Source organism: Oncorhynchus mykiss, chromosome 17 (genome assembly GCF_057628025.1).
Source record: "Oncorhynchus mykiss isolate SJ-2025 chromosome 17, ASM5762802v1, whole genome shotgun sequence".
Lineage (NCBI taxonomy): Eukaryota > Metazoa > Chordata > Actinopteri > Salmoniformes > Salmonidae > Oncorhynchus > Oncorhynchus mykiss.
Genome location: NC_143038.1, coordinates 63,992,258 through 64,005,187, shown reverse-complemented (window position 1 = coordinate 64,005,187; position 12,930 = coordinate 63,992,258). Strand labels below are relative to the sequence as shown.

The following is a 12,930-nucleotide window of genomic DNA, read 5'->3' as shown; positions in this document are numbered from 1 at the left end:
TAGAGCACTCTTGTCTGTGTGCCAGAGAGCAAAATAACTGATGAATTTATGAACACTCAACATCCGTTGAATATGTCCGGTGTCAGTAAACGTTGGCAAAAAAGCGTAAATTGCTGCCAGCAGCACAGTTGCCGTCACGAAAGCACTGGATAACATAAAAACAGCCTAACCAGCTCTGCTAGGGAGAGTTAAATGGTCAGTGAGCTGTTCTCTCGTTTGTGTCTAGAAGTAGCTAGCAAGCTAGCAAATGTTAGTCAGTTAGCTTGGATGCTTGACTGCTGTTGTTAGGACAGAACGCTCGGGTCAACCCTTAAAGAGATGGGTGGGAATAAAGCTTAAGAGGGTGTGAATGATGCTGAATGGGTGTAGAAAAAGAAGAGCTCTCCAGTAGGTACCCAAACATTCAAAGGCCATTTTCTCAAAAGTGAGGTTACAAGTTTATCAACTTTCAGAGCAGAATTACTTTCCCATTGTTCTTCAAATGCAGTGTATGATATACCATTTTGTAGTTCTGTGTCTGCTTTTATCCAATGTAAAGACACCATTTCATATTTTGCTACATAAGACTGAATCAAGGCAGCCGGTCACATATATTACTATTGTGAGTGTCCCAGAATTACTTTTACTATGTTACATCTAGTCTATGAGACCAGGCTGCTCTCCCTGGTCTGGTCCCCCCAAAATAACATAGTTTTAATACCCTACACCTTTTTCAGAGGCTAAAGGTCCTCACTTACCATTAAGTAAATTGATATTGCTGCTCTTTTAATTTCTTGTTGATTGGTAGTCAGTATAATATTTGTGTTTTATGTGTAAAGGATAATATATTTTTCCCTTGAGATTGCGCATTCTTTCCTGGTATGGGATGCGTCTGAGATGTATCTGATAGCAATGCATATTTGGCAACTGTTTGCAGGGAGGCGTATCCCACAGCGGAATTCCATTTTCCAAGAATGCTTGGGTCTCCTCTCTTGTACCCCTTACAACCCCGAGTGAGTGTGTGATCGCTTGCTTTCATGCGTGAGTGTGAAAATTGCTTTCCTTCAAGTGACTTCAGATGAGAATCTCAAGCGAGAAAAAAAGCAATATTTGATATGGCATAGGACAGAAAAAAAAATAGATTGTGAAATCATAACCAGTGCGTACTTCCTTACGGTAGGCGGGGCATGAGGAGTATATGCGGAATTGTGCTCCAGGTGTGCGTCTTGTCCCAGGATACATACAGAAAGTTCACATGGAGTTTCTGAAATTGCTCCATACATCAACACGTGCACAGAACAGAACTGGACCGCATGTAGCCTAGTATCAAAGACAGCCAGTGTTGTGTCTGGGAATCAAGACTTTAGTTATCTGGAGACATGGCATTATACACACTCAGGTATGTACCTGGCAATCTGGCTGGTATATTACTTTACACTAAGTCAGTGCATTCATCATTTCTTTATTATCAATAAGTGTGCATGTCGGTTGTATTCTAGTACTCTACCAAAACATCCCGAGGATTTTTCATCCAATTGTTTGTCTTGTGTTTTTCTTCATCTTCCAGTTATCTAAAAAAGTATGATGTATTAGCCTATCCGCTTCTCTTATTCTACACAGAAAAGGATAGCCTACAAACTATCATAAACACAATTCTGTCAATCACATATCTATAACATAACCTTTATTTAGGGAGGCAAGTCAGTTAAGAACAAATTCATGTTTCATAATGACGGCCAAACCTTCCTCTAACCCGGCCAATTGTGCGCTGGTCTATGGCACTCTCGACCGGTTTTTATACAGCCAGGGATTGAACCAGGGTTTGTAGCGACATCTCTAGCACTGAGATGCAGTGCTTTAGACCGCTGCGCCACTCAGGAGCCTGTAGGTTATAATCAAAGCTTATAGACCACACATAAATGTTGTGATTAGAGGCTGAATTGTGTTTTATTCTGTAGTGTAGGCCTATTTTATATTCAGACAGCATTTTGGTGGAGGTGCTCTATTACAGGAAGTTACTGAAACGTCACCATTTTCATCTAATCTTTCATTCTGACATCTAACTCATGTGACCATGGTTCTACAAACACTTGAAATCGGGTTACAATGAAATGAAATCGGGTTACACCAAGTGATTTAGCTATTGTTTTTTGTTCATTTGATGGAAGAGAGACTCTGAAACGCAAACAGTGCATTTCCACAGTTACGTCAACAGGGAGCATGTTTTGTCTTGTACAATGTAGATTCTTGACCCGCTTTGGTGTTTCCCATAGAGTGGAACTCTAATGACTCAGTCTGGACTGCTACTCAAACACTTACGTTATGCATACCAATCCTTTTGGATAAATATGAAATCATGTTTATAGTTTTAGCACAAAATGCCACACCCTCAACCACAGATTGTATCAGCAAACCTTCCCATCCCCCAATAATACCCATACTATCTTCTCTCTTTAAAAACATGAGCAGAGTAAACAAAACAGACTCACTCTGGTCATATAAATCAGACTAGCAGAGTAAACAAAACTGACTCACTCTGGTCATATAAATCAGACTAGCAGAGTAAGCAAAACTGACTCACTCTGGTCATATAAATCAGACTGACAGAGTAAACATGGCACTTAGGAGATATTTTTTCTCATCCCCCTTTTTACAAGATTAGTACATCAAACCACTAGTTCTCTGTTGTAAATGGGTTAGAGAGTTATTATAAATTCCTTCTAGTTCATCCACATTCTCTCTCTCTCTCTCGCTCTCTCTCTCTCTCTCTCTCTCTTTTACACATAGCTCCTGCTGATCACCAGAATGTTCAGGAGGAGATGTTCTCGTGGTTGTAGGTAACAGGCAGTAGCAGTGGAGATGGTCCCCTGGGCCAACTTCCTGGTGACATCCATATGGATACAGATGCTCAAAGCCTCAGGACTGGACACCTGTCCCAGGACTCCTCGCAAGGAGGTGGATTTCACCTTTAACTACTCAATACCCCACTTCCAGACAGCCAAACCCATCCAGAACATAGTGGTCAACCTGTACATGCCTGAGGTTTATGTGGCTTCTCAGAATGTGATTGAGGCAGTGAGTGGAGAGCTCAGTAAGTTATGGGAGCTGAGGACAGGCCCAGTGGGCAGCCCAGAGTGTCAGACCTGTGGCCTGTGTGACATCGAGGCCGATCTTGAGGACTCAGTAGACACGGACAATGAGGTCCTGCTCTTGGACCCATCACCTTATCTTAACTCTCTGTACTCCTGTGGGAGTTCTCAGCATGGGATCTGCCATTTACATGAACTTAGCTCTAATGATACCCCACCTAAATCTGAATGTCTCTTCAGGAAGGATGCTAACTCTCCGTCCCTTTGCCCTGACTGCCTGGCCAGCCCCCTGGGCACTGAGGTCATCATCGTGGAGCAAGGCCACACAGCCTACTTCTTTGTAGCGGCTACACTCAATGAGCGTGTGGCACAGAGGTACGGCAGACCGTCCTTATCGGTGCGCCGGCCACTGTCGACCCTGGATGGCTTTGAGATGGTCATGCAGGGTCTGACTGTGCTCCCTAAACTACAGAACTCCTACCAGATCGACTACATCTACAGCTTCTCCACACAGGACTATGTCTACTTCCTGTCTGTCCAGAGGGAGAACTTCCTGGACTCATATCAGACTCGGTTGGGCCGTCTCCCGGTGAAGGACACGGAAGCGTGGCTGTACCGTGAGGTGGTGCTGGAGTGTCGCTTTGAGCCCAAACGCAGGCGGAGGAGGAGGGGGGGGGACAATATTTTCCAGGACGTGGTGTATAACAGGCTGCAGGCGGCCCACTTCAGCCGGGCAGGGAAGGAGCTGGCAGAGGAGCTGGGGGTGGGGGAGAAGGATGACATTCTCTATGGAGTGTTTGCAGTGACAGATGGCTCTGGGAGGCCCTACAGTAACTCAGCCATGTGTGCCTTCCCCATGCCCAACGTGAACAGGGCCATCGACCGGGGAGCAGAGGACTGCTGCAGGTCCAGCACAGAGCAGCTCTCCAGGGGGCTCTGCCACTTCCAGCTCTGCGAGAGCTGCCCTCATGAGGTCAGTGACAGGCCTACTCAACTCCACTCAGCTCTGTTCCGCTCTGTTCTGCTTCGCTCTGTTCCGCTCCGTTCTGTTCTGCTCTGCTCCACTCTGTTCTCCTCTGCTCTACTCAGCTCTGCTCCGCTCTGTTCTGCTCTCCTCCGCTCTGTTCCGCTCCGTTCTGTTCTGCTCTGCTCCACTCTGTTCTGCTCTCCTCCGCTCTGTTCTCCTCCGCTCTACTCAGCTCTGCTCCGCTCTGTTCTGCTCTCCTCCGCTCTGTTCCGCTCTGTTCTGCTCCGCTCTGCTCAGCTCTGCTCCGCTCTGTTCTGCTCTGCTCTGCCAGGGCTTCGGTTGGGTTGTCGGTGAAGCCTGATGGTAGATAGGAAGATATACTTGTTTTATTGATATTCAACAGTCCTGAATAAAAAATATGTCATTAGACTAACATAAAGGTTGGTTATTTCAATTGCATTGTCCATTACAAGTACCAGTGCTGTGAGCGGAGGAAGTCAGGTGTGTGAGAACAGGGAGGGAGGGGTGAATGAGTCAGATCCCACCAGTGTATTGCCACACTGGTGTTCTGCTCTTTTGAGTTACAATCATGACTATTACCATACCATGCTGAAAGGGTGGGAACTGTTGATACAGCCTGAGTACTATACATGAAAGCCCTGCTACAGTACCGTTGTTCCTGAAATCTTAACTATGGAAGCTTAGGGTAGACTTTACATATTGTATGACACACCTTGTATTTCATCATTACAAATGTTCAAAATTATTGAATTAAGCTGTTTAAAAAAAATATTATGACTGTGACCAGGTTATGGCACAGGAAGGATAGGAAATGGAAATGACACAGGAGGATAGGAAATGTAGTGTATGTATAGTTGGAAGAATAGATCACAAACTGCATTAATTTTAAACAATGGTGTTTGCTGTGTGATATCTGCTATCAAGGTGTGGCCTTATCACTGTGACTTTCAAACATTCACCTTTTTTGAGCTCATAGAACCATACGGACACCTGCAGGGGCGGTGTGCCAACTCTGAGGTTATAAATGGAGTTGATAAAAGTGACACAATGTGAATGGGAGGGAGTGTATCTCTGTGCCTGGCTCCTACGTGTTCTATATACACTGCTCAAAAAACACATCCTAGATCTGAATGAATGAAATATTCTTATTAAATACTTTTTTCTTTACATAGTTGAATGTGCTGACAACAAAATCACACAAATTATCGATGGAAGTCAAATTTATCAACCCATGGAGTTCTGGATTTGGAGTCACACTCAAAATTAAAGTGGAAAACCACACTACAGGTTGATCCAACTTTGATTGTAATGTCCTTAAAACAAGTCAAAATGAGGCTCAGTAGTGTGTGTGGCCTCCACGTGCCTGTATGACCTCCCTACAACGGAGTGTATGTGTGGTGGTGGGAAGTGTATGTGTGGTGGTGGGAAGTGTATGTGTGGTGGTGGGAAGTGTATGTGTGGTGGTGGGGAGTGTATGTGTGGTGGTGGGGAGTGTGTGTGTGGTGGTGGGGAGTGCGTGTGTGGTGGTGGGGAGTGCGTGTGTGGTGGTGGGGGGTGTGTGTGTGGTGGTGGGGTGTGTGTGTGTGTATGTGGTGGGGTGCGGGTGTGTGTGTGTGTGTGGTGGTGGGGTGTGTGTGTGTGTGTGGTGGTGGGGTGTGAGGTGGGGTGTGTGTGTTTAGTGGTGTGTGTATGTGTGTGGTGGGGTGTGTGTGGTGGTGCGGTGTTTGTGGTGGTTTTTGTGTGTGGTGGTGCGGTGGTGTTTGTGTGTCTGTGGTGGTGTGTGTGTGTGTGTGTGGTGGTGGTGGTGGTGGTGGGGTGCGGGTGTGTGTATGTGGTGGTGGGGTGCGGGTGTGTGTGTGGTGGTGGGGTGCGGGTGTGTGTGTATGGTGGTGGGGTGTGTGTGTTTAGTGGTGTGTGTGTGTGTGTGGTGGTGGGGTATGTGTGTGGTGGGGTGTGTGGTGGTGGGGTGTGTGGTGGTGGTGCGGTGTTTGTGGTGGTGCGGTGGTGTTTGTGGTGGTGTGGGTGCGTGGTGGTGGTGTGTGTGCGTGGTGGGGCACAAAATAATCAGAAACACAACCATAAAAAAGCAAATGCATCCAACCAATTTGTAGTAGAGGTTGACCGATTATGATTTTTCAACCCCGATACCGATTATTGGAGGACAAAAAAAAAGGCCGATACCGATTAATCGGCCGATTTTTAAAATGTATTTGTAATAATGACAATTACAACAATACTGAATGAACACTTATTTTAACTTAATATAATACATCAATAAAATCAATTTAGCCTCAAATAAATAATGAAACATGTTCAATTTGGTTTAAATAATGCAAAAACAAAGTGTTGGAGAAGAAAGTAAAAGTGCAATATGTGCCATGTAAGAAAACATGAGCACATATGAAAACTGGTGGTTCCTTTTAACATGAGTCTTCAATATTCCCAGGTAAGAAGTTTTTGGTTGTAGTTATTATAGGAATTATAGGACTATTTCTCCCTATACAATTTGTATTTCATATACCTTTGACGATTGGATGTTCTTATAGGCACTTTAGTATTGCCAATGTAACAGTATAGCTTCCGTCCCTCTCCTCGCTCCTACCTGGGCTCAAAGCAGGAACACAATGACAACAGCCACCCTCGAAGCAGCGTTTCCCATGCAGAGCAAGGGGAACAACTACTCCAAGTCTCACAGCGAGTGACGTTTGAAACGCTATTAGCGCGCACCCCGCTAACTAGCTAGCCATTTCACATCACATCGTTACACCAGCCTAATCTTGGGAGTTGATAGGCTTGAAGTCATAAACAGCAGAGCTGCTGGCAAAACGCACAAAAGTGCTGTTTGAATGAATGCTTATGAGTCTGCTGGTGCCTACCATCGCTCAGTCAGACTGCTCTAACAAATCATAGACTTAATTATAACATAATAACACACAGAAATGCGAGCCTTAGGTCATTAATATGGTCAAATCCGTAAATTATCATCACGAAAACAAGACATTTATTCTTTCAGTGAAATACGGAATCGTTCCGTATTTCATCTAACGGGTGGCATCCACCAGTCTAAATATTCCTGTTACATTGCACAACCTTCAATGTTATGTCATAATTACGTAAAATTATGGCAAATTAGTTCGCAATGAGCCAGGAGGCCCAAACTGTTACATATACCCTGACTCTGCGTGCAATGAACGCAAGAGAAGTGACACAATTTCACAGTGTCACAATTCTGGCAATTTAATATTGCCTGCTAACCTGGATTTCTTTTAGCTAAATATGCAGGTTTAAAAATATTTACTTCTGTGTAATGATTTTAAGAAAGGCATTGGTGTTTATGGTTCGGTACACATTGGAGCAACGACAGTCCTTTTTCGTGAATGCGCACTGCATCGATTATATGCAACGCAGGACACTCTAGATAAGCTAGTAATATCATCAACCATGTGTAGTTATAACTAGTGATTATGATTAAGTTTATTGCTAGCTAGCAACTTACCTTGGCTTCTTACTGCGTTCGCATAACAGGCGGGCTCTTCGTGAGGCAGGTGGTTAGAGCGACTAGTTAACAGGAAGGTTGCAAGATTGAATCGCTGAGCTGTCAAGGTAAAAATCTGTCGTTCTGCCCCTGAACAAGGCAGTTAACCCACCGTTCCTAGGCCGTCATTGTAAATAAGAATTTGTTCTTAACTGACTTGCCTAGTTAAATAAAGATTAAAAAAGGTGTAAAAGAAAAGAAATTTTTTTTTTGGCCATTCCGATTAATCGGTCAACCTCTAATTTGTAGAGAGTCACAAGCCTGATGTAATCATTGCATGCTATGAATATGGGACCTCATGCTTAACTTTGTACTACTTTAATACACATATACAGTATATTACAAAAGTGAGTACACCCCTAACATTTCTGTAAATATTTGAGTATATCTTTTCATGTGACAACACTGAAGAAATTACACTTTGCTACAATGTAAAGTAGTGAGTGTACAGCTTGTATAATAGTGTACATTTGCTGTCCCCTCAAAATAACTCAACACAGCCATTAATGTCTAAACCGCTGGCAACGAAATCAAATCAAATCAAATGTTATGTCACATACACATGGTTAGCAGATGTTAATGCGAGTGTAGCGAAATGCTTGTGCTTCTAGTTTCGACAATGCAGTAATAACCAACGAGTAATCTAACTAACAATTCCAAAACAACTACCTTATACACAAGTGTAAAGGGATAAAGAAAATGTACATAAAGATATGTGAATGAGTAATGGTACAGAACGGCATAGGCAAGATGCAGTAGATGGTATCGAGTACAGTATATACATATGAGATGAGTATGTAAACAAAGTGGCATAGTTTAAAGTGGCTAGTGATACATGTATTATATAAAGATGTAGTAGATGATATAGAGTACAGTATATACGTAGACATATGAGATGAATAATGTAAGGTATGTAAACATTATATTAAGTAGCATTGTTTAAAGTGGCTAGTGATATTTTACATCAATTCCCATTATTAAAGTGGCTGGAGTTGAGTCAGTGTGTTGGCAGCAGCCACTCAATGTTAGTGGTGGCTGTTTAACAGTCTGATGGCCTTGAGATAGAAGCTGTTTTTCAGTCTCTCGGTCCCAGCTTTGATGCACCTGTACTGACCTCGCCTTCTGGATGATAGCGGGGTGAACAGGCAGTGGCTCGGGTGGTTGTTGTCCTTGATGATCTTTATGACCTTCCTGTGACATCGGGTGGTGTAGGTGTCCTGGAGGGCAGGTAGTTTGCCCCCGGTGATGCGTTGTGCGGACCTCACTACCCTCTGGAGAGCCTTACGGTTGTGGGCGGAGCAGTTGCCGTACCAGGCGGTGATACAGCCCGACAGGATGCTCTTGATTGTGCATCTGTAGAAGTTTGTGAGTGCTTTTGGTGACAAGCCGAATTTCTTCAGCCTCCTGAGGTTGAAGAGGCGCTGCTGCGGCTTCTTCACGATGCTGTCTGTGTGGGTGGACCAATTCAGTTTGTCTGTGATATGTACGCCGAGGAACTTAAAACTTACTACCCTCTCCACTGCTGTTCCATCGATGTGGATAGGGGGGTGTTCCCTCTGATGTTTCCTGAAGTCCACAATCATCTCCTTAGTTTTGTTGACGTTGAGTGTGAGGTTATTTTCCTGACACCACACTCCGAGGGCCCTCACCTCCTCCCTGTAGGCCGTCTCGTCGTTGTTGGTAATCAAGCCTACCACTGTTGTGTCATCCGCAAACTTGATGATTGAGTTGGAGGCGTGCGTGGCCATGCAGTTGTGGGTGAACAGGGAGTACAGGAGAGGGCTCAGAACGCACCCTTGTGGGGCCCCAGTGTTGAGGATCAGCGGGGTGGAGATGTTACCTACCCTCACCACCTGGGGGCGGCCCATCACGAAGTCCAGTAACCAGTTGCACAGTGCGGGGTCGAGACCCAGGGTCTCGAGCTTGATGACGAGTTTGGAGGGTACTATGGTGTTAAATGCTGAGCTGTAGTCGATGAACAGCATTCTCACATAGGTATTCCTCTTGTCCAGATGGGTTAGGGCGGTGTGCAGTGTGGTTGAGATTGCATCGTCTGTGGACCTATTTGGGCGGTAAGCAAATTGGAGTGGGTCTAGGGTGTCAGGTAGGGTAGAGGTGATATGGTCCTTGACTAGTGAGTACACCCCTAAGTGAAAATGTCCAAATTGGGCCCAAAGTGTCAATATTTTGTGTGGCCACCATCATTTTCCAGCACTGCCTTAACCCTCTTGGGCATGGAGTTCACCAGAGCTTCACAGGTTGCCACTGGAGTCCTCTTCCACTCCTCCAAGACAACATCATGGAGCTGGTGGATGTTAAGAGACCTTGCACTCCTCCAGCTTCCGTTTGAGGATGCCCCACGGATGCTCAATAGGGTTTAGGTCTGGAGACATGCTTGGCCAGTCCATCACCTTTACCCTCAGCTTCTTTAGCAAGGCAGTGGTTGTCTTGGAGGTGTGTTTGGGGTCGTTATCATGTTGGAATACTGCTCTGCGGCCCAGTCTCTGAAGGGAGGGGATCATGCTCTGCTTCAGTATGTCACAGTACATGTTGGCATTCATGGTTCCCTCAATGAACTGTAGCTCCCCAGTGCCGGCAGCACTTATGCAAGACACACTTGTCTTTGTACTCCTCACCTGGTTGCCGCCACACACACTTGACACCATCTGAACCAAATAAGTTTATCTTGGTCTCAGGACATGGTTCCAGTAATCCATGTCCTTAGTCTGCTTGTCTTCAGCAAATTGTTTGCGGGCTTTCTTGTGCATCATCTTTAGAAGAGTCTTCCTTCTGGGACGACAGCCATGCAGACCAATGATGCAGTGTACGCTGAGCACGTGCACTGAGCACGTGCACTCAACTTCTTTGGTCGACCATGGCGAGGCCTGTTCTGAGTGGAACCTGTCCAGTTAAACCGCTGTATGGTCTTGGACACCGTGCTGCAGCTCAGTTTCAGGGTCTTGGCAATCTTCTTATAGCCCAGGCCATCTTTATGTAGAGCAACAATTCTTTTTTTCAGATCCTCAAAGAGTTATTTGCCATGAGGTGCCATGTTGAACTTCCAGTGACCAGTCAGTATGAGGGAGTGTGAGAGCGAGGACACCAAATTTAACACACCTGCTCCCCATTCACACCTGAGACCTTGTAACACTAACGAGTCACATGACACCGGGGAGGGAAAATGGCTAATTGGGCCCAATTTGGACATTTTCACTTAGGGGTGTACTCACTTTTGTTGCCAGCGGTTTAGACATTAATGGCTGTGTGTTGAGTTTATTTTGAGGGGACAGCAAATTTACACAGTTATACAAGCTGAACACTCACTACTTTACATTGTAGCAAAGTGTCCTTTCTTCAGTGTTGTTACATGAAAAGATATACTCAAATATTTACAAAAATGTGAGGGGTCTACTCACTTTTGTGATATACTGTAAGTGGATTTGTCCCAGTACTTTTGATCCACTAAAATGGGGGGAGACAATGTACAAAAAGTGCTGCCATATCTGGATGACAATACCCTCAAATTAAAGCTGACAGTCTACACTTTAACATCCTAATCATTATATTGTTTCAAATCCAAAGTTCTGGAGTACAGTGCCAAAACAACAAAAAATGTGTCACTGTCCCAATCATTTTGGAGCTCACTTTATGTAAAGTAAAATAAACCATAGGATGCACCAACGTAATAAACCTCACCTAAAAAGGTCAGTCGGTATGAGTAATCTCTATGTGTGTCTGCAGAGCTCCGACAACAACGCTACATGCATGGCCAAGTCCACCCTGGTGTCTAAGCCATACTACAGGTTGGACCTCTTCAACAGGTACATGAACAACATCCTGCTCACCTCAGTACTGGTCACCATCATCGGGAACAACACTGTGGCACACATTGGCACCAAGGACGGCAGGCTGTTGCAGGTGTGTGTGGTACAGTACAGTATACTGACTGAGACATCTGGTGGGAGAATATGACATCACAGTCTACTTCATGAATGCAGACAGTGAAAGTGGGGGTAGATGGAGTTATATTTTAAAGTTTTACCTTATGCATGATTGTCTTTTCTCAAGTGTAAACATTATATAATCAGTGTTCTCCAATGACAATCATTAGCTCTCTCGGCATTGTAACCAACCTAAGTAGAACACATCACAAGTCCATTCCTTTCATAGGTCTGCCATGACTTAATTATATAACTGTAGTGACTTTGACTGTTGTAGCTCATCCTGAGGAGGTCAAATCCCATCATCTTCGCCAACTATTCTCTGGGAGAGGACAATGAGGTGTCCAGGAAAGCTGCTGTGCAATCTAACGAGTCCTTGCTCTTTGTGGTTGGAAATAAGGTGCCTTTTCAATTCAATCATAAATACTTCTTGGTATTCCCTTGTTTTTTACTTGTGACTTATTTTGGCAGTGTGACTCTCTTTCTTTTTTTCTCTCTCTCTCTCCTTTCTCTCTCTCTCTCTCTCTCCTTTCTCTCTCTCTCTCTCCTTTCTCTCTGTCTCTGTCTCTGTCTTTCTCTCTTCTCTCCTCTCTCTCTCTCTCTCCTTTCTCTCTCTCTCTCATTTCTCTCTCTCTCTCTCCTTTCTCTCTCTCTCTCTCATTTCTCGCTCTCTCTCTCCTTTCTCTCTCTCTCTCTCCTTTCTCTCTCTCTCTCTCCTTTCTCTCTGTCTCTCTCCTTTCTCTCTGTCTCTGTCTCTGTCTTTCTCTCTTCTCTCCTCGCTCCTTTCTCTCTCTCTCCTTTCACTATCTCTCTCCTTTCTCTCTCTCTCTCCTTTCTCTCTCTCTCTCCTTTCTCTCTCTCTCTCCTTTCTCTCTCTCTCTCTCTCTCTCTCCTTTCTCTCCTTTCTCTCTCTCTATCTCTCTCTATCACTTTTCTCTCTCTCTGTGCCAGATGTTCAGTGTGTCTCCTAAAGGACCAGGATGTAAACACTTCCTGACCTGCTCCACGTGTCTGATGGCGCCCAGGTTCATAGGGTGTGGCTGGTGTTCGGGGGTGTGCTCCAGGCAGGAGGAATGCCTCATACAGTGGAAGAGTGAGTCCTGTCCTCCCGTCATCACAAAGGTAAGACTGCTGGGGGCTGAAGTAGGGAGTGGAAGAGAAGCGACCCAGCAGAGGGAGGGTCTTGTCTTGTCTTTTCATCTGATCATAAATGTCTGAACCACGACCACCAAACACGTAGGTTGAAGAAACCAAGACATTATCAATAGGATATTGAAACCGAGTACAGTGCCATCAGAAAGCATTCACACGTCTTGACTTTTTCCACATTTTGTCGTGTTACAGCCTGAATTTCAAACACAGAATCAAAAACCAGGGAGGTTTTCCTATGCCTCGCAA

At 44.8% G+C, this 12,930-nt stretch overlaps 1 protein-coding gene across 4 annotated transcripts in view; it reads left to right on the top strand.

Annotated features, from left to right (window-relative positions):
* Positions 1–924: 924 nt before the first annotated feature.
* The window catches only part of LOC110494670 (macrophage-stimulating protein receptor), a 28,134-nt gene continuing 16,128 nt past the window's right edge, over positions 925–12,930 (top strand). For 2 of the 4 annotated variants that reach the window (XM_090206295.1, XM_036950740.2), the window contains exons 1-5: positions 925–1,378; positions 2,767–4,041; positions 11,333–11,509; positions 11,810–11,932; positions 12,484–12,654. In XM_090206295.1, the coding sequence (XP_090062421.1) occupies positions 2,839–4,041; positions 11,333–11,509; positions 11,810–11,932; positions 12,484–12,654 (1,674 nt within the window). In that variant the 5' untranslated portion in view covers positions 925–1,378; positions 2,767–2,838. The remainder of the gene's footprint in view (positions 1,379–2,766; positions 4,042–11,332; positions 11,510–11,809; positions 11,933–12,483; positions 12,655–12,930) is intronic. The other 2 variants (XM_090206296.1, XM_090206297.1) reach the window with 2 other exon arrangements.